Source organism: Drosophila navojoa, chromosome 3 (genome assembly GCF_054131105.1).
Source record: "Drosophila navojoa isolate 15081-1374.11 chromosome 3, UAZ_NAV_1.0, whole genome shotgun sequence".
Lineage (NCBI taxonomy): Eukaryota > Metazoa > Arthropoda > Insecta > Diptera > Drosophilidae > Drosophila > Drosophila navojoa.
In genome coordinates this window covers 11966306-11987418 of record NC_142891.1, presented here as the reverse complement: position 1 = coordinate 11987418, position 21113 = coordinate 11966306, and the positions used below count along the sequence as shown (strand labels likewise).

At 38.7% G+C, this 21113-nt stretch overlaps 5 protein-coding genes across 7 annotated transcripts in view; 3 read left to right on the top strand and 2 right to left on the bottom strand.

The window, feature by feature from the left end:
- Dna2 (DNA replication helicase/nuclease 2) overlaps window positions 1-14392 on the bottom strand; it is a 48714-nt gene extending 34322 nt beyond the window's left edge. The window contains exons 1-3 of one of the 3 annotated variants that reach the window (XM_089256788.1): window positions 13694-14392; window positions 12582-13637; window positions 10775-12510 (exon numbers count right to left, since the gene is read on the bottom strand). In XM_089256788.1, coding sequence (XP_089112914.1) covers window positions 10775-12510; window positions 12582-13637; window positions 13694-14239 — 3338 coding nt within the window. In that variant the 5' untranslated portion in view covers window positions 14240-14392. Of the gene's footprint in view, window positions 1-10682; window positions 12511-12581; window positions 13638-13693 lie in introns of those variants that run through there. The other 2 variants (XM_089256787.1, XM_018098338.3) reach the window with 2 other exon arrangements.
- DIP-epsilon (Dpr-interacting protein epsilon) overlaps window positions 1-21113 on the bottom strand; it is an 88521-nt gene that overhangs the window by 66346 nt on the left and 1062 nt on the right. The window lies entirely within an intron of this gene.
- On the top strand, window positions 2129-4738 carry LOC149091735 (uncharacterized). Its single transcript, XM_089256999.1, has 2 exons — window positions 2129-2203; window positions 3749-4738. The coding sequence occupies exons 1-2, from the start codon at window positions 2129-2131 to the stop codon at window positions 4721-4723; spliced, it is 1050 nt and encodes a 349-aa protein (XP_089113125.1). The 3' UTR covers window positions 4724-4738.
- LOC149091734 (uncharacterized) lies at window positions 5895-8444 on the top strand. Its single transcript, XM_089256998.1, has 2 exons — window positions 5895-5969; window positions 7512-8444. Exons 1-2 carry the CDS (start codon window positions 5895-5897, stop codon window positions 8442-8444), a joined length of 1008 nt encoding a protein of 335 aa, XP_089113124.1.
- LOC149091733 (uncharacterized) lies at window positions 17152-18276 on the top strand. The gene is made up of 2 exons (XM_089256790.1): window positions 17152-17372; window positions 17453-18276. Exons 1-2 carry the CDS (start codon window positions 17289-17291, stop codon window positions 18251-18253), a joined length of 885 nt encoding a protein of 294 aa, XP_089112916.1. The 5' UTR covers window positions 17152-17288; the 3' UTR covers window positions 18254-18276.

The following is a 21113-nucleotide window of genomic DNA, read 5'->3' as shown; positions in this document are numbered from 1 at the left end:
CGTTGTACGTAATAATATAAGGAGTTGTCCATTTAAAAATAATTTCAACGGTCAGACTGACAACAGCATCAACATTGAAGAAATCAACAATAATAACAATCACAAATTCATATTTGAAAAAATTGATGCAGAAATTAATTCTACATTGGGACACTACCAAAAGAACAGGGAATATTCCACACACTTGAATGATTTAATCAAAGCAAAGGAATCTGAAGCGTCGAATTCAGAGAAGTTACTCGCTCTTGAAAAGTTTAAAATATATAACAATCGACGATTGGATCTGGAGAAACAGATAAAAAACCGTGTGACTCATATAAATTTAGAAATGGCATCACTTCCTGATGAACATAAGTGCAAAAGGTTTTATTTGCAACAAAAGTTGGAGCTCGAAAGGGCATATACAAAGGAAAACTCATTTAAGCAAAACGTTGTACGTAATAATATAAGGAGTTGTCCATTTAAAAATAATTTCAACGGTCAGACTGACAACAGCATCAACATTGAAGAAATCAACAATAATAACAATCACAAATTCATAATTGAAAAAATTGATGCAGAAATGAATTCTTTTTTGGGACACTACCAAAACAACATAGAATATGAAAAACACTTGAATGATTTAATCATAGCAAAGAAATCTGAAACGTCGAATTCAGAGAAGTTACTCGCTCTTGAAAAGTTTAAAATATATAACAATCGACGATTGGATCTGGAGAAACAGATAGAAAACCGTGTGCATCATATACGTTTAGAAATGGCATCTTTGCCTATTGGACACGATTGCCAGTTGTTTTACATGCAACAAAGGTTGACGCTCGAAAGCGTATTTACAATGGAAAACTCAGTTAAGCTAAAAAATATAAGTAATATTAGAAGGAATTGTCCATTTAAATACAGTCAGTCGGGCTCGCACAGACCGAGCTCACAGTGGTCGGGCTCGCATAGACCGAGCTCACAGTGGTCGGGCTCGCATAGACCGAGCTCACAGTGGTCGGGCTCGCATAGACCGAGCTCACAGTGGTCGGGCTCGCATAGACCGAGCTCACAGTGGTCGGGCTCGCATAGACTGAGCTCAGAGTGGTTGGGCTCGCATAGACCGAGCTCACAGTGGTCGGGCTCGCATAGACCGAGCTCAGAGTGGTAGGACTGGCACAGACCGAGCGCACAGTGGTCGAGCTTGTATGGAGCGGGCTTCTAAAAATATTTTAAATGGTGATACAAATCTGAAAGTTTTTCTAAAAATTTAATAAAAATGTCATAAATTAAAAAAAATCGCTAAGTTATACACTGTGCTGCATATTTTCATATAAAAAATAATGAATAATAATAATGATTTTGTTTGTAATTTAATTATATAAGGTATGCTATTATTTAATGAATTATTCTAAAAGATGAAAAATATTTCTATTAAAAGCAGACCTTTTTAGGGGATAACTGTCGATGTCCCGTTATGAAAGGATCCGAAGAAAGAAAATATATTCATTTGTTGTATTGTTCAATTTTGTAAGCAAACTCGGGTCTGCCACGCCTGCTGTCTGTTACATACTTTTAACAAAAGCCTTATACGCTGATTTCCCCTTTTCAATGGCAATATATAAATGCGTATAAGAATTTAGAAATATGTTAACTACTGTATGAACTTCAAATTGATTCGTTCCCCATTTTAAATTATTTTTAGTCTATTGGATTGCGAAAAACCATAACAAATGTAATTGGGTAAGTCCATATAAGTATATTCTTCGGTGCTCGGTGCTTAGTATACATCGAGAATGGCTACAGGTAACACTAATATGAGCAACTGGATTATACTTATTTTACTTCATGGAATACTGGCTGCACAGTCCAAAAAATTAATAGCTCGAACTAATTTAGTGTGCAAGCAAATTAATGTTAAATTAGTACGAGCTCATAATATTATCACATTTTGCAGCATTCACAAGATGAGAAATATGTCTAAGCGAAAATGGATGGACAAATCAACAATAATAACAATCACAAATTCATATTTGAAAAAACTGATGCAGAAATTAACTCTGCACTCGGGTACTACTAAAACAACAGAGAATATTCCGAGCATTTGAGCGATTTAATCACCGCAAGGGAATCTGAATCGTCAAATTCAGAAATGTTACTCGCTCTTAAAAAGTTTCAAAAATATAACAGACAACGATTGGATCTGGAGGAACGTATTCAAGACCGTGTGAGTGATGTCGAATTTGAAATCGAATCCCTGCCACCAAATCATAAATGCATGGGGTTTTATTTGAAGCAAAAGTTGATACTCGAAAGATCATATACGAAGAAAAACTCAGTCAAGATAAAAAATTTGAATGAAAATAACAAATCTTGCCCTAACCAGGATCAAAATAATGACGACAGCACCAACAACACATCAACAACAACAACAACAACGGTACCAACAACAACAACAACAACAGTGACAACAACAAAAACAAAGCGCAAAAAAAGGTGTTTTTTGGGTCACCGTTGACTGATAGTAGGTTATGAAAAGAAGTCAGCTGTTTTAACAGTGTGGCGTCATTATTTCAGGCATTTATTGATCAATTGATCGATTCCTGTGTCTTTTAACAGTGATCTTTGCTTTCTAGACTGATATTATTGATCTATTATGAAAATGCGTTGCCACATTTTAAACAATAATTTTAACTTTTTATACCCTGAACCCATTGAAAATTGGAAATCAGGGTAGAATGGTTTTGTTAAAAGTATGTAACAGGTAGAAGGAGGCGTGGCAGACCCCACAAAGTATATATATTGTTGATCAGGGCTGAGTCGATTTGGCCCTGTCTGTCTGTCTGTCCGTCCGTATGTATGAACGCGTCGATCTCAGAAGATATAAGAGCTAAAGAATTGAAATTTGTTTTCCTAGGTCCCTGTATATCACGCGCATATCAGGTTTATCACTAAAAATCGATAACTGCTTAAGATATTCCACCCCTAAATTCACCCCCTCTCCTTCACTTTTGTAAAAGGCGTATTTCAAGTACTAGATACTTGTGCTTTGGAATGTACACACATTTAAACATTGTGTTTACGTTCTGAAAGTTTCATTAAGATCGTACGTCTAGAAATTAAATTATTCAACAAATAAGTTCTTATGATATTGCCCACACTGCAGCGCAGCCCAAGCGCAGTCGCTGCTTACTGCGCAGTTAGCAGAGCGCGTTCTTATACGTGCGTGTGTATGTATGTGTGCCTAAAAGAAGTGTAGAGTGAGTAGAATATCAGATTGTAGGGTTCAGGGTATCTCCTAGTCGAGCAGTCTCGACTAGAGTTTTCTTACTTGTTTTTATTGTTTCCAAATATTTATAGATTTAATTAAATGAGTTATCTGTTTCAATTATATTTTTAAATACATCGAAATTCAAATTTTAACCATACTAAATGTGCGTTTTTATTAATTTGGTTCAGGGTAGTATCTAGTCGATCACTCTCGACTAGAGTTTTCTTACTTGTTCTAAATTACTTTTAGTCTATTGGATTGCGAAAAACCGTAACAAATGTAATTACGCAAATCCATATAAGTATATTCTTCGGTACTCTATGCTTAGTGTACATAGAGAATGGTTACAGGTAACACTAATATGAGCTGCAACTGGATTATTCTTATTTTACTTCATGAAATACTGGCTGCACAGTCCAAAAAATTAAAGGCTCGAACTAATTTGGTGTGTAAACAATAAATGAAATTAGTACGAGCTCATAATATTATCACACTTTGCAGCATTCACAAGATGAGAAATATGTCCAAGCGAAAATGGATGCGCTTATTAAGACTCAATTCGGGCACTACGAAAATAACTTTGAGTATTGGTATTTCTTCACTGAGTTAATTGTAATTAGGCAATCGGAAAAGCCACTTACAGCGAAGGAATCCGAAATTGAGAAATTTCAAAAATATAACAACCGACGATTGGATCTGGAGGAACGGATGGAAAGCCGTGTGAGTCATATAAATTTTGAAATGTTATCACTTCCTCATGGACATAAGTGCAAGAAGTTTTACTTGCAACAAAAGTTGGCACTCGAAAGAGCATATACAAAGAAAAACTCAGTTAAGCAAAACGTTGTACGTAATAATATAAGGAGTTGTCCATTTAAAAATAATTTCAACGGTCAGACTGACAACAGCATCAGCATTGAAGTCAACAATAATAACAATCACAAATTCATATTTGAAAAAATTGATGCAGAAATTAACTCTGCACTCGGCTACTACCAAAACAACAGTGAATATTCCGAGCATTTGAGCGATTTAATCATCGCAAAGGAAATTGAAGCGTCAAATTCAGAAAAGTTACTCGCTCTTAAAAAGTTTCAAAAGTATAACAGACGTCGATTGGATCTGGAGGAACGCATTCAAGACCGTGTGATTGATATCGAATTTGAAATCGAATCCCTGCCACCAAATCATAAATGCATGAGGTTTTATTTGAAGCAAAAGTTGATACTCGAAAGATCATATACGAAGAAAAACTCTGTCAAGAAACAAATTTTGAATGAAAATAGCAAATCTTGCCCTAACCAGGATCAAGAAACTGACGACAGCACCAACAACACATCAACAACAACAACAACAACAACAACAACAACAACAACAACGGTACCAACAACAACAACAAAAGTGACAACAACAAGAAAAGTCACCCCAAGAACAAGGCGCACAAAGAGACCTTGCTTTATTTTATGCTCTCATTAATGTTTATATTTTTAATTGTTTAAGTGACTACAAAAAAATGAGTGGCAAAAGTGAATATAGTCTATCGTATCATATATTAAAAACAAAATCGATATTATATAACATACATATGAATCCAGATTTCAAAATTGGCGACACAAGCTCTAAAAATGCGGGAGATATAATTTTTTTTATCAGAATTTTGTAAGCACACTCAGGGTCTGCCACGTCTGCTGTCTGTTACATACTTTTAACAAAAGCCTTATACTCTGATTTCCCCTTTTCAATGGCAATATATATATGTATATATACATACTAGCTGACCCGGCAAACGTTGCATTGCCCTATCTGTTATTTCTAGGTAAAAAATTGTTGAAAGCTATGTTGTTCAGGTTGGGATACACTCTGATTAATTTATTAATCGGATTTTCATTCAAGCCACCTTGTGGTAAACGACATTCTTTGTTTTTTGGTCAGGTGCAAGAACAAATAATGCGGATGGTTTGCCAACACGTGAGCATGCCAGATTGAAGCCACAAATAGTCAAAAATTGGCCCTGTGATTTGTTGATCGTCATGGCGAAGGCAAGACGAATCGGGAATTGAATGCGTTTAAACTCAATGGTCATATCTGTTGGGATCATCGAAATCCTAGGAATAAAAACTTCCTCATCCTTAAATTGAGTATCGACGCGTGAATCAACTTCAAATTGATTCGTTCCCCATTTTAAATTATTTTTAGTCTATTGGATTGCGAAAAACCATAACAAATGTAATTGGGTAAGTCCATATAAGTATATTCTTCGGTGCTCGGTGCTTAGTGTACATAGAGAATGGCTACAGGTAACACTAATATGAGCTGCAACTGGATTATTATTATTTTGCTTCATGGAATACTGGCTGCACAGTCCAAAAAATTAATAGCTCGAACTAATTTAGTGTGCAAGCAAATTAATGTTAAATTAGTACGAGCTCATAATATTATCACATTTTGCAGCATTCACAAGATGAGAAATATGTCCAAGCGAAAATGGATGGACAAATCAACAATAATAACAATCACAAATTCATATTTGAAAAAAACTGATGCAGAAATTAACTCTGCACTCGGGTACTACTAAAACAACAGAGAATATTCCGAGCATTTGAGCGATTTAATCACCTCAAAGGAATCTGAAGCGTCAAATTCAGAAATGTTACTCGCTCTTAAAAAGTTTCAAAAATATAACAGACAACGATTGGATCTGGAGGAACGTATTCAAGACCATGTGAGTGATGTCGAATTTGAAATCGAATCCCTGCCACCAAATCATAAATGCATGGGGTTTTATTTGAAGCAAAAGTTGATACTCGAAAGATCATATACGAAGAAAAACTCAGTCAAGATAAAAAATTTGAATGAAAATAGCAAATCTTGCCCTAACCAGGATCAAAATAATGACGACAGCACCAACAACACATCAACAACAACAACAACAACGGTACCAACAACAACAACAACAGTGACAACAACAAAAACAAAGCGCAAAAAAAGGTGTTTTTTGGGTCACCGTTGACTGATAGTAGGTTATGAAAAGAAGTCAGCTGTTTTAACAGTGTGGCGTCATTATTTCAGGCATTTATTGATCAATTGATCGATTCCTGTGTCTTTTAACAGTGATCTTTGCTTTCTAGACTGATATTATTGATCTATTATGAAAATGCGTTGCCACATTTTAAACAATAATTTTAACTTTTTATACCCTGAACCCATTGAAAATTGGAAATCAGGGTAGAATGGTTTTGTTAAAAGTATGTAACAGGTAGAAGGAGGTGTGGCAGACCCCACAAAGTATATATATTGTTGATCAGGGCTGAGTCGATTTGGCCCTGTCTGTCTGTCTGTCCGTCCGTATGTATGAACGCGTCGATCTCAGAAGATATAAGAGCTAAAGAATTGAAATTTGTTTTCCTAGGTCCCTGTATATCACGCGCATATCAAGTTTATCACTAAAAATCGATAACTGCTTAAGATATTCCACCCCTAAATTCACCCCCTCTCCTTCACTTTTGTAAAAGGCGTATTTCAAGTACTAGATACTTGTGCTTTGGAATGTACACACATTTAAACATTGTGTTTACGTTCTGAAAGTTTCATTAAGATCGTACGTCTAGAAATTAAATTATTCAACAAATAAGTTCTTATGATATTGCCCACACTGCAGCGCAGCCCAAGCGCAGTCGCTGCTTACTGCGCAGTTAGCAGAGCGCGTTCTTATACGTGCGTGTGTATGTATGTGTGCCTAAAAGAAGTGTAGAGTGAGTAGAATATCAGATTGTAGGGTTCAGGGTATCTCCTAGTCGAGCAGTCTCGACTAGAGTTTTCTTACTTGTTTTTATTGTTTCCAAATATTTATAGATTTAATTAAATGAGTTATCTGTTTCAATTATATTTTTAAATACATCGAAATTCAAATTCTAACCATACTAAATGTGCGTTTTTATTAATTTGGTTCAGGGTAGTATCTAGTCGATCACTCTCGACTAGAGTTTTCTTACTTGTTCTAAATTACTTTTAGTCTATTGGATTGCGAAAAACCGTAACAAATGTAATTACGCAAATCCATATAAGTATATTCTTCGGTACTCTATGCTTAGTGTACATAGAGAATGGTTACAGGTAACACTAATATGAGCTGCAACTGGATTATTCTTATTTTACTTCATGAAATACTGGCTGCACAGTCCAAAAAATTAAAGGCTCGAACTAATTTGGTGTGTAAACAATAAATGAAATTAGTACGAGCTCATAATATTATCACACTTTGCAGCATTCACAAGATGAGAAATATGTCCAAGCGAAAATGGATGCGCTTATTAAGACTCAATTCGGGCACTACGAAAATAACTTTGAGTATTGGTATTTCTTCACTGAGTTAATTGTAATTAGGCAATCGGAAAAGCCACTTACAGCGAAGGAATCCGAAATTGAGAAATTTCAAAAATATAACAACCGACGATTGGATCTGGAGGAACAGATGGAAAGCCGTGTGAGTCATATAAATTTTGAAATGTTATCACTTCCTCATGGACATAAGTGCAAGAAGTTTTACTTGCAACAAAAGTTGGCACTCGAAAGAGCATATACAAAGAAAAACTCAGTTAAGCAAAACGTTGTACGTAAAAATAGAGAGAGTTGCCCATTTAAAAATAATTTCATCAACAGCATCAGCATTGAAGTCAACAATAATAACAATCACAAATTCATATTTGTAAAAATTGATGCAGAAATTAACTCTGCACTCGGCTACTACCAAAACAACAGAGAATATTCCGAGCATTTGAGCGATTTAATCATCGCAAAGGAAATTGAAGCGTCAAATTCAGAAAAGTTACTCGCTCTTAAAAAGTTTCAAAAGTATAACAGACGTCGATTGGATCTGGAGGAACGCATTCAAGACCGTGTGATTGATATCGAATTTGAAATCGAATCCCTGCCACCAAATCATAAATGCATGAGGTTTTATTTGAAGCAAAAGTTGATACTCGAAAGATCATATACGAAGAAAAACTCTGTCAAGAAACAAATTTTTTATGAAAATAGCAAATCTTGCCCTAACCAGGATCAAGAAACTGACGACAGCACCAACAACACATCAACAACAACAACGGTACCAACAACAACAACAAAAGTCACCCCAAGAACAAGGCGCACAAAGAAACCTTGTGATCGCTGCTTTCAAGCCTATTATTATGATGATTAATGTTTATATTTTTAATTGTTTAAGTGACTACAAAAAAATGAGTGGCAAAAGTGAATATCGTATATCGTATCATATATTAAAAACAAAATCGATATTATATAACATACATATGAATCCAGATTTCAAAATTGGCGACACAAGCTCTAAAAATGCGGGAGATATAATTTTTTTTATCAGAATTTTGTAAGCACACTCAGGGTCTGCCACGTCTGCTGTCTGTTACATACTTTTAACAAAAGCCTTATACTCTGATTTCCCCTTTTCAATGGCAATATATATATGTATATATACATACTAGCTGACCCGGCAAACGTTGCATTGCCCTATCTGTTATTTCTAGGTAAAAAATTGTTGAAAGCTATGTTGTTCAGGTTGGGATACACTCTGATTAATTTATTAATCGGATTTTCATTCAAGCCACCTTGTGGTAAACGACATTCTTTGTTTTTTGGTCAGGTGCAAGAACAAATAATGCGGATGGTTTGCCAACACGTGAGCATGCCACGTACAATTGACCATGAGAAAAACACGCATTTTCTAGATTGAAGCCACAAATAGTCAAAAATTGGCCCTGTGATTTGTTGATCGTCATGGCGAAGGCAAGACGAATCGGGAATTGAATTCGTTTAAACTCAATGGTCATATCTGTATGGATCATCGAAATCCTAGGAATAAGAACTTCCTCATCCTTAAATTGAGTATCGACGCGTGAATCAACTTCAAATTGATTCGTTCCCCATTTTAAATTATTTTTAGTCTATTGGATTGCGAAAAACCATAACAAATGTAATTGGGTAAGTCCATATAAGTATATTCTTCGGTGCTCGGTGCTTAGTGTACATAGAGAATGGCTACAGGTAACACTAATATGAGCTGCAACTGGATTATTATTATTTTACTTCATGGAATACTGGCTGCACAGTCCAAAAAATTAAAGGCTCGAACTAATTTGGTGTGTAGGCAAATTAATGTTAAATTAGTACAAGTTCATAATATTATCACGTTTTGCAGCATTCACAAGATGAGAAATATGTCCAAGCGAAAATGGATACGCTTATTAAGACTCAATTCGGGCACTACGAAAATAACTTTGAGTATTCGCATTTCTTCACTGAGTTAATTATAATTATGGAATCGGAAAAGCCACTTACAGCGAAGGAATCCGAAATTGAGAAATTTCAAAAATATAACAACCGACGATTGGATCTGGAGGAACAGATGGAAAGCCGTGTGAGTCATATAAATTTTGAAATGTAATCACTTCCTCATGGACATAAGTGCAAGAAGTTTTACTTGCAACAAAAGTTGGCACTCGAAAGAGCATATACAAAGAAAAACTCAGTTAAGCAAAACGTTGTACGTAAAAATAGAGAGAGTTGCCCATTTAAAAATAATTTCATCAACAGCATCAGCATTGAAGTCAACAATAATAACAATCACAAATTCATATTTGAAAAAATTGATGCAGAAATTAACTCTGCACTGGGGTACTACCAAAACAACAGAGAATATTCCGAGCATTTGAGCGATTTAATCACCGCAAAGGAAATTGAAGCGTCAAATTCAGAAAAGTTACTCGCTCTTAAAAAGTTTCAAAAATATAACAGACAACGATTGGATCTGGAGGAACGTATTCAAGACCATGTGAGTGATGTCGAATTTGAAATCGAATCCCTGCCACCAAATCATAAATGCATGGGGTTTTATTTGAAGCAAAAGTTGATACTCGAAAGATCATATACGAAGAAAAACTCAGTCAAAATAAAGAATTTTAATGAAAATAGCAAATCTTGCCCTAACCAGGATCAAAATAATGACGACAGCACCAACAACACATCAACAACAACAACAACAACGGTACCAACAACAGTGACAACAACAACAACAACAAAGCCCAAAAGGAAACCTTGTATTACTTGCATGGAAGCCATTAGGCTATAGTATTAACGGTTTATACTCTGAAGCCATTGAAAATGGGAAATCATGGTATAATGGTTTTGTTGAACTTTATGTAACACGCACCCCACATAGTATATATATTCTTGATCAGGGCGACGAGCTGTCCTGTGTTCTGTGGTTTGTGATATAACCAATATGTAGAATATATATTCATATATCTATAATATAATAATATATATATATTCATATTTATCGATTAAATATTTCTAGCTAATTGAAGAAAACTATTAGAACCCACTCAAGCTTAATTGCCGGTAGTTCCCACATTTCCCCATCAAATTTATAATTGATAGAATATTATTCAATAACTTTGTACGCATCGCTCATATATTTAGTAAACACAAATAAATATAATCCTATTCTTTACTCACTTGCTAGCTTGGAGCTGTTCCAGCTCATGGAGTACCTGCTGCCAGCTAAAGCCCAGGCGGCCGTCGTCCAACTGCAGACGACAGCGTTCGGGAATATGATTGAAAAGCTTTTGAAAGGGCGTATAGCGATTCAGGCATTTGATATCGCCCAATAAAATCAATTTGTGCTTGGCACGTGTAATGGCAACAGTTAATCGCCGTTGATCCTCGAGGATTTCAGCCTCGTGTGAACGTTCCATGCCTTGCTCGGCAGTGGTGCTGCCTGTTTTTGTACAGCTATAGATGATTAGATCCTTGTCGCGTCCCTGGTACTGATCAACCGTATTGAACTCTACGCCGGGCAGATGCTCGCCCAGTTTGCGCAGCAACTCCACCTGCGCGCGATATGGTGCAATGACACCGATGCGTGAAGCATCGTAGCCCGCCTGCAGCAATTGGCGCAACAAATGCAACACAATCGCCGCCTCGCAATAGTTACTGTACTTGGGCACACGACGGGAACGAGCTGATTGTTGTTGAGTTGATTGCATTGTTTGCTCAACGGCTTCGCCATAATGCTGTTCGATGGCGGCGCTGGTATTGCCCAGCTGTTTGGATGCATCAACATACTCCTGACAGCGTTGGGCACAATCGTCCGTGTCCAACAGAAAGACCGCTTGCTCCAAATGCGTTTGCAACGTGCGCTGCACCCAAGGACAGCACTCGGCTAGGGGCTGCAGCTGCAATTTGGCATTCTCAACCTGTTCACTGGCGCACTGGAGTGCCTGGCCGTAGGTCAAGTGGTTGGCCAGTCGCGTAATGCTGCGATTCATGCGATACTGCAGTGTTAGCACAGCTGTGGCCTCCTCACAATCTAGGCGCTGGAATAGACTCTCGTCAGCGCCGCGTAGACGCGCCTCGCGGCTGCGGACGAGCGGGGGCAGTTGTTCCGGATCGCCAACAAGTAGAAAACGGCTGCTGTGGCTCAACGCACGCAAAACCGCCGGCTGCAGCACCTGAGTGGCTTCATCCACAATACAATAGTCGAACTGGCGATGCTGGAACAGGGCATGTCCGGCACCCAGACAGGTGACGCCCACAATGCTTGGCTTTTGGAATGCTGACGTCAACTGTTCAACTGTTTCGCAGTTCGCCGTCAACTGTGCCTCGCTGATCTCCTGCAATTGCGGATGGATTCGAGCACTGCTACCCAAACGCATCAGCGGCAGATTATAGGGCAGCAGACGCAACAGTAGATTATCAACAGCGGAATGCGTTTGGGCTGTAATTATCACAGTGCGCTCCATTAGATGCAGCAGCCGCACAATGGCTACCAGAGTCTGGGTCTTACCCGTTCCGGGCAGCCCCTTGATCAGCAGATGTGTGTCGGTGGTGAGCGCACGCAAGGCAGCCACCTGCTGCACCTTATTCAAGGCGCGCAGCATGGGCCCGCCCTTGCTGCCAATGATGCGCGGCAGCATCTTTTGCTGCTTTGGCCGTCTACGGCCTATTACAATGGAGCGCAATTGGGCCGCACGTTCACTGGGCGCCAAAAGCTGCGCCAGATTCGTAAAATTGAAGCTGGCAAAGCTCTGCGACTCATGTTTGTCCACTATAAAGCTCGCCAGCGCATAACGCTGGCCAAGATCTCGCTCCAGCTGCAGGCAGAGGCTGCGCGGCTCCAGCGCTGTTATGTACCCGGCGGCAATGGCCAGCCGAGTTGTACAGCTGATGATCACATATTCGCCCAGCTCGAACTGGAAGAGGATTAATATTTGAATTGCCAAGGAAGCCAAAATTTTAAGCAGTTATTCAGATATCAACTCACGCCGCTGAGCGTTAGATTAAGGTCACTCTCCGCCTCTTTGGATAGAATCAATTTCTGTTCATAGCGTCCATCCACTAGACGCGCCTTGTGATCCTTAGGCAATTGCAGCTGTTGTATGGCGCGACCCAGCTGCTGTCTCTTGGCTGGTGTCTCCGTCCAAAGCGCACGCAGCTGATGCGATTGACGCGCCTGTTGTTCCTCGAGCGCCAACAGGCCGCACCAATGGAACACATACTCATAGTCTGCTTGATTCAGATGCTCCAGAACCTGTGGCATTAGGCGTCGCAGCGGATGCGATTCACTCAACTCCAGTTGAGGATCTGTGCTGGCAAAGCTGCAGCAGAGCGTGGCATAGGCACAATTGCCGCAGGCACTATGATGCGAAATGGGTTCGGGCAGCTGCAAGGGCTGCAGCAGTTTGTCAGGCTGTTCGGTCAGCGAGAGTGGTTCGTTGGCCACTGGCAGCTGGACATCGCGTGTTAGATAATGGGCCAGATCGTTGCGCAGCAGGATGAGATCACGTTGTTCGTTGCGACCCTCGTGCACCTCGCGCAGAATGCCTTCGCGCAAGTAGAGCAAAAGGCCACTGCGCGTCTCCTGACCCAGAGCCGAGTGCATTAGTTGATATAGCAATAGCTGACCCTTGTGCTCCATCGAGAAACTGGCGCGTCCAGTTTTCAACTCCAAAGGAATCGGCTGCTTTCTGTTGCAAACGTGCACAGACACATCGACCTTGCCCTTGAGTCCCAGCTGCGGCACCCATAGATTTTCTTCAATATCGTGTATTTGATCAATCCGACCCTTGTACATTTCCGCCGGCTGTACCGACGGCAGCTTGCCCTCCACATATTGGGCCACAAAGTCAACAATGGGTGCCACAAATTTATGTAGCTGTAGCTCGATCTCCGCGCGATTCAGCTGCCCGGCATAGAGCTGCTGGGCCAGAGAAGTACTATGCAGCATTTGCTGCAGTGCATCCTCCACTTGTGACTTCTGGCGCAAACGCTGCGACAAAACGGTCTGCAGCAGCTCATGCACCAATGTGCCAACGATCATCTAGAAGATATGATGAACATTTAAAGCGGATCTGATTTGAATGGCACATCACTCACCACCGCGTTAGTTGAGTCAACGCCACGGAAACGATCCTGCAGCACGGCCTTGCGGCGGCAGAACAACGAACCCGTCACTGAAGTGCTTGAGATGAGCAGATCTGGATGTATAACGCAATATCCCTGCTCCTTGTTCACCACATAGGCAGCCAGTGTGGGCTGCCACTCTGCCTTGAGTGACAGCAGATCGCCCTGCTCCAGTGGCGTTTGGTTCCATGGAGCCTGCAAATGGCAAACAGCTTTTGCTTCCGCGTCTTCATCGCTGCGCAATTGCAGCACCAAATCATGTGTCCTGGGCAGACGCTCCAGCTGCAGCACCACGCAGCGTTGCCAACTACTCAGATCAATGCTCTTTGCAATTGTGGCCGCATCCAATGCACTCACATCGAAATCGTCGTCGTCGTCCAACAAAAAATCATAGTTCTCCTGATCGGTTGGAAGCGGCGGCGGCTGCACGTTGATCTCAAGTGGCTTTTTGTACTTCTTGCTTGGCGCCGACACATTGTCAGCCTTACTGGGTGACAACACTCGTTTTGCTGCTTGCATAGCAGTTTATGTTGATTTAATTGTAGTTTTTAAATAAATCCTTGCACATCATTATTTTCCCGCACATTCCATTTCAGCCGCGCCAAAATTTACAAACCAGTGTGTACACACGCGCAAATCGCATGCACATATGTTCAAAGACATATCGAACCAGCACTAGTTCGACTGAAGTAACGAAATGAACAAAGAACAAAATTCGGTGACTGGTTCCGATCAATGTTCGCTCTCTATATTGTTCTCATGAACTTGATCATTGCTCGATAGCTCATTCATTTGAGTTCGATCAGTGTTTAATATTGGCGGTCTTTTTAAAAAACCAAATTTTATTTGTTTAAATTTGTTTAAAAGATTATTCATTAGCGTGTTTGTTTATTGCATTATAAAATATTAAAGCTAAACTTTAATGCAGATTTCGCTTAAGAAACTCTTCAGTGACTATAAATGTATCGCACCTTAAGTAAAAATCCAAAACCAACTGAAACGTAAAATTGTATTATTCACACTATTCAGCATTTATAACCCTAATGACCGACACACACAATATCCTCTCATTAAACTGGCAGCTAATTGGCTAAGAGGATAACGAAAATAACACGACCATGAGATAAAATGGGCCACAAAACGAGCATCTTTACTTGGTCCCAGACGGAGAATTCACCGCCGTCACTTGGCAAGCAAGTGGAGCGCAAAAACTCGAAATCCGTAACTGCTTGTGGCTGTCAACTAAATTTCATATGCAAATCCTTGGCTCTGACTATCGCTACCTGATAATCTACTTGATTTATGCGGCTGCACACAGCCAGCCACGCCGAGAGCTAGATACCAGAGGCAGACGCAAAGGCAGGGGCAGAGCCCATGGGCCCATGGAGCCGCCACATGCGCAGCGCTAATAATGCCCAGTGCCTGTGGCATGCCGGGCACATCATTAATCTCGGCCCATGCGGGACATGCCCGTCGCAACCGCCGCGCCCGTCGCTCCTGTTGTCCGCCTGCCAGATGGCACTTGGCTGTCCACTGGTGGCCACAGTGCCACGATGCCACGGTGCCACGATGCCACGTGGCTGACCTTCAGCATAATAATTCAATGTTAGTGCCTGCTAGTCGGGCTTTGTGTGAGGCTTGGCCCAAAAAGACACGTGCTAATTGCTAATCAGTATAGATAAGGCAGCGCCCTTGCCAGCCATTAAACGATGATGCGAAGCGAAAGGCATTTTATTTTTATGACCAGTCAGTCAGTCGGACAGCTGGGGATGGAGAAGAGAATGGGTGTATGAGAGAGAGTGAGAGAATCTTTAAAGCATCCACCCCATTCGAAGCTCATTCCATATGCTTGCACTGCTTATTGCGTTCAACTGTTATTGTGGCTGCTGAGTGTTTTCATAATGGAAAGCACAGATTTTCTCACCCCCTTGGTTTGGCAGCTGACAAATGATCTCTGCTTATGGAAATAACTCAAATTGTTTGTGTGTGCAGCTTCTCCTTTCTCCCAACAAGCACTCTATGCTCGTGTATGTTATAGTTATAACCACTTGACTTTTGTCGAGGGGCACTTTTTGGCTTTTGTTGCTTCGCACTCTCTCTCTCCCTCTCTCTTTCATTTTTTTCAGTTTCATTTCTTTTCACATGTCAACAAAGCCATCAACACATTTCACACGCGCTCCTTTGTTTAAATGTCACATTACATAATGACACTTAACACATGGACGAAAAAAGAGGGTGCCTGTGTGTGTGCGTGTGGGCTGGCCACGCCCCGAATGCCATTTTATATGGCTGACTAACAAAAGGCAAACATTTGCCGGGCTGGCTGTCTTCGTTGTCGCCACTTAAATGCCAAATTAAGTGTAATTTTTATTGTGTTTACAGCACCACAACAACAACAGCAGCAACAACAACAGCAACAACAGTGAATTTAACACTTGACAAATTTGATTTTTCCTGACTGACTTCTGCTTCCTATTCCGCTGTTCCGTTTCTGCCTCTCACTTCGTCTACAGTTCTCTCACTCTCACTCTCTCTCTCTCCTTCTCTTTCTTTGGCTGGCTCATCTCTTGGCTGTCATTAGTGTTGGTTGTCGTTGCCTTGTAATTGTTCATGTAATTGTTATGCACATGTGCGAGAGATTGAGAGACACAGAGAAAGAGTGGGGGAATGGGAGAGAGACTAAAAGACAGCCAGCAAACAGTGTGTGTGAGTGCCTGCCAGAGCTAACTCGTTTGCCTGCCATTTAATGGCAGCCACTTATGAAAGATGTACTAAAAATGCCAGCAGACACGAATGTCAGCCATTTCACAAAATTGAATCAGAGCGTTTTACGAGCTTACTTTACGTATTTTATTTTATATTTCATGTACATATTTACTTTGTATATATTTATTTACTTTTGTTGCATAAATAAACAACATTTTTATAAATGCCAAATCAACTTTTGGCTAATTGACTAGACCATCTAGGAATTTAGACCACATCTTGTTAGCCAAATTGAAATTAGGCAAGAGAAAAGTTACCCACATTAAAAGGCCAACGCTTACGAACAAGACAGCGCTGATGAGCACATAAATTTCTGCTGGGAACTTTAGGAAAGTTATTTTTAAAGGAAATAATTTAACAGTTTTGAATTATTTGCTACAATGTAAAGTAATAAAATTATATAAAACGTATATATATATATATACGAATTTACGTAATATTTTTCTTTGTCCAAAATGTTGCTTTAATAATCACCAAAAATCCTATATTTGAAAGCCCAGATCATTCGGTGTTCAGAGGATCTGCTACTTGATAAATTGAAACCTGTATTATGGCTTACCTTAAATATTTTTTTAAAGGAGATATTTTAACAGTCTTAATTTCGCATTCTCACCACATAAAGTAATAAAGATAAGTAAGATGCATATATGTATATGGTAACGACTGTATGAGCTTCAAATTAATTCGTTCCTCATTTTAAATTCATTTCAGTTTATTGGATCGCGAAATAACGTAACAAATGCAATTAAGTAAATCCATATAAGTATATTCTTCGGTGCTCGGTGCATAGTTTGCATAGAGAATGTCTACAAGTAACACGAATATGAGCCGCAACTGGATTATTCTTATTTTTCTTCATGGAATACTGGCTGTACAATCCAAAAAAGTAATAGCTCGATCTAATTTAGTGTGTAAACAAATCTATCTTACATTTTTACAGACTCATACTATAATCTCATTTTACAGCATTCACAAGATGAGAAATCAATTCTAGAGAAAATGGATGCACTTATTGAGACTCAATCCGGGCACTACGAAAATAACTTTGAGTATCTGTATTTCATCACTGTGTTAATGGTAATTAGGCAATCGGAAAAGCCACTTACAGCGAAGGAATCCGAAATTGAGAAATTTCAAAAATATAACAATCGACGATTGGATTTGGAGAAACAGATGGAAATCCGTGTGAGTCGTTTAAATTTAAAAATGGCATCACTTCCTCATGGACATAAGTGCAAGAGGTTTTATTTGAATCAAAAGTTGGCACTCGAAAAATCATTTACAAAGAAAAACTCAGTTAAGCAAAAAGTTGTACGTAATAATATAAGGAGTTGTCCATATAAATATAATTCCAACGGTCAGACTGACAACAACAACAAAAACAATGCGAAAAAGAATCCACAAACAAATTCTATATTCGAACACCACCAAAACAGCAGAGAATATAACCGACACTTGAAAGAGGAACCTGGAACATCGACTAAAAATATAAAGCCTCTAAGTTTAATTTTGGAGGACCGCATGAATATACGTATGAAGTCTATTCAATTTCAAATCAGTTCCCTACCAGTAAAGCATAAATGCATTACGTTTTATATGAGACAAATGGAAGCACTCCAAGGAGCAAATAAAACGAATATCTTAAGCATGCAAAATGCTTTGAATGAAAATAGCAAATCTTGTCCATTTAAACTGATTCCTGACAACCAGGTGATCAACTACGAGGACAAGATCGAAGATAATGTTACTGATCATATATTATACTGATTATAACTTATATACTTGAGCAATTTAGAAATTCTCCGAATTTTGCAAATATATATTAATTTCCTCTATACACAACACATTCGTTTTATTTCAAAAGCAAAACGAAATAAAGCTGGAGACCCAATTGTGGACACTACCTTATCTAAACCGTAACTACATCGAATGCTCGTAAAAGTAGCTTTCATTTTAGATATTGCCTGGCTATATTTCTATAAACCCGTGGAAAGTCCTCAATTTCTTTTAGCATAGTTGAAGCCCAAAGCGAAGGATCATTATTTTTCTGTATCGAGAATTTTGGCTTAGTAAACACAATAATTCGTATACTTAAAAATACAGATCGTTCGGTATGCGGAACACCCCAACTAGAGTTGTGTTTTGATATATTCTTTGTATTAAATTAATTAGTTATTAATTATTAATTGCAATTTTCTTTACTTATTTTTATCTATAAAATTTTAATATTGCATATACACTGACATAAATTACAACAGGACTGTGTCCTTCTGCACAGCACATACACAAACACACACACACACGCACACTCACTCACTCATTTGCGGCTGACCACTTTCAAGTCATCAAAGTCACATAACTAATGTAAAAAAAAAAAAAAAAACAAACAAACAAAAAAACCAGTCAATTCTCATTGAAATGCTACTGACCAAACACACTCAAACGTTAACACACACTCAGGCACAGATGCACACACACATAAACAGAGACGTTTACACACACACACACACACACGCAGAACGTCAGTTTTTGTTGCCTATTTAGCGGCGCAAATATTTGGCTTGTCAGACCAAAATAATGCACACACACACTCCCACATACACACACACACACACACACTCACTCACTCTTTTACACACCCACACACACTCACTCTTTTACACACCCACACACACTCACACACACACACACACCCACTCACGCATATTTTAATTGCCTGGCATGAATTTAACTTAACCCCAGCATATCACTTGACTTTGCCCATGGCTCAGCCCCTGGCCCCGCCCACCCATTCATTCATTTAGGTCCGCCTTCGTGTTCGCCAACACATTTGCTCATTAGCATTATTGCCTGGCTCCACAGTTGTGTTTGTTTGTCTCTGACGTTTTCTTTCTGTCCCCCACGACAATGAGAATTTCATTAACGTTATTAATATTTTCATTGTTGAGCGTTTTGCATGCCTTACAGCTGCTGCTCCTGCTAAAGCTTTTGCTACTCCTGCTACTCCTGCTACTCCTGCTGCGGTTGCTGTTGCTGCCACTGCCACAGATATACATATAATAACTTGATTATGATGTTTGCTGACTTGTGCCTCATAATTTTTGTATTATTATTTTTTTTTTTTTTTCGTATGTTCTGTTTTTTTTTTTTACATTTTTCATGGCTTAATAATTGTTCATTTCAGCTGTAGCTGGCTTTTGTTTGCTCAGCGCATTGTTGTTAACAATTATGAGGCCACTTAAATAAATTTCATGCTGCCAGGCATTGTCCTGTCCGCCTACTAACAAATTGACAATTATTTCGCCGCCTGCCCGGGACCCAAATGACAAACGAGCCACAGCCCGAAAGTTTTCGTGCCATTTATTAGCTTTTGAAAGTTTTACGGGTGTGATTTTGATTTAGCTCCAGGCCGAACAGCAACAACAACAACAACAACAACAACACTTCTTGCCGGGCTAATGAAGTTTTCAAATGGCCAAAAGAGAGTTTGAATTGAGTTAAGTTTTGTGCCAAACAATTGACCGAGGTGAGCGTGCCGAACAACTGGCCCAAAACTTGGCAGCTGAGTTATAAATGGCATATTTATCTCCAGTTACGTTTTTAATAGTGCGCATTCACAGACCAAAGTTAGAGCTGATAATTTTAATTACTGCAATAAGGCAAACTAATGAATCTCAAATTAACCTCAGACACTCATAAATATAATCGACTGGCCATTTCGTTTTCAACCTGTGGGCCATTAAATTATCAACCTAGAGAACAGCTAACCCAGCTAAGGATAACTATTTATTTAGGCCAGCGGTTGGCAGTGTGCTATGAATTGTGAATTGTAAAGTGATTTTGGAGCAATTTGTATCATGAATTCAATGTGCAATATTCATTTCATATGCATTACTTTTTAATTACTGTTTGGTATAGAGGAGCAGCTTCAACTGAGACCGGAGTATAAATTTCGCTTTTAAAATTGTTAAAATACAATTTTATTATTTATTATTAATTGTAGAGGCAAATGCAAATGCAAATAATAATAATAATAATAATAATACTAATTAATAATAATAATAATATAAATAAATTATAAAAATGTTTCTAGGAAGGAACTCACGTCATTTTATGAAATTCTCATGAATTCTTTTGGCATTTAAAAATTCATATGAATTATTTATTCATTAGAAAATCAGTCGCAGCAGAAACAAGCAAGATTTGTATGCTTGGATACTAGGCCTAGACATGAGCTGAAACTTTGTTGAGTGAACAATTTGAAATGTTTCTCATAATTCTAGACAAAATTTGAAAAGGTATCCTGAAGCAGTTTCAATTTAGTATTTTATATTTATAATAATTATTATTTTTATTTATTGATTTTTTAATTATATTGAAATTTAAATACAAATTTCCAATTATTCAGGCCATTATAAAAAAAATGATGTAAAAGCATTATGTTATAAAAATTAGCTATTAAATTTTTTTTATTTATGTAAATTTTTGAAAAAGTTCAGTTTAAATTAAAAACTTACGGATGGTTAAATAAAAATCCAAATACTAATGACTTGTAAAATTATAAAGCAATTTAATACAATTGTAAAGACATAACAAAAAATCAGTTTATAGACGACTATCACTCAGA

Excerpts from the sequence above, each read along its gene's own strand:
- LOC149091735 (XM_089256999.1), top strand. The coding sequence starts at position 2,129 with ATGTTACTCGCTCTTAAAAAGTTTCAAAAATATAACAGACAACGATTG. Across the intron at positions 2,204-3,748 it reads AGGAACGTATTCAAGACCGT|CATTCACAAGATGAGAAATA; the intron begins GTGAGTGATGTC and ends CACACTTTGCAG.
- LOC149091734 (XM_089256998.1), top strand. The coding sequence starts at position 5,895 with ATGTTACTCGCTCTTAAAAAGTTTCAAAAATATAACAGACAACGATTG. Across the intron at positions 5,970-7,511 it reads AGGAACGTATTCAAGACCAT|CATTCACAAGATGAGAAATA; the intron begins GTGAGTGATGTC and ends CACACTTTGCAG.
- LOC149091733 (XM_089256790.1), top strand. The coding sequence starts at position 17,289 with ATGTCTACAAGTAACACGAATATGAGCCGCAACTGGATTATTCTTATT. Across the intron at positions 17,373-17,452 it reads TGGCTGTACAATCCAAAAAA|CATTCACAAGATGAGAAATC; the intron begins GTAATAGCTCGA and ends CTCATTTTACAG.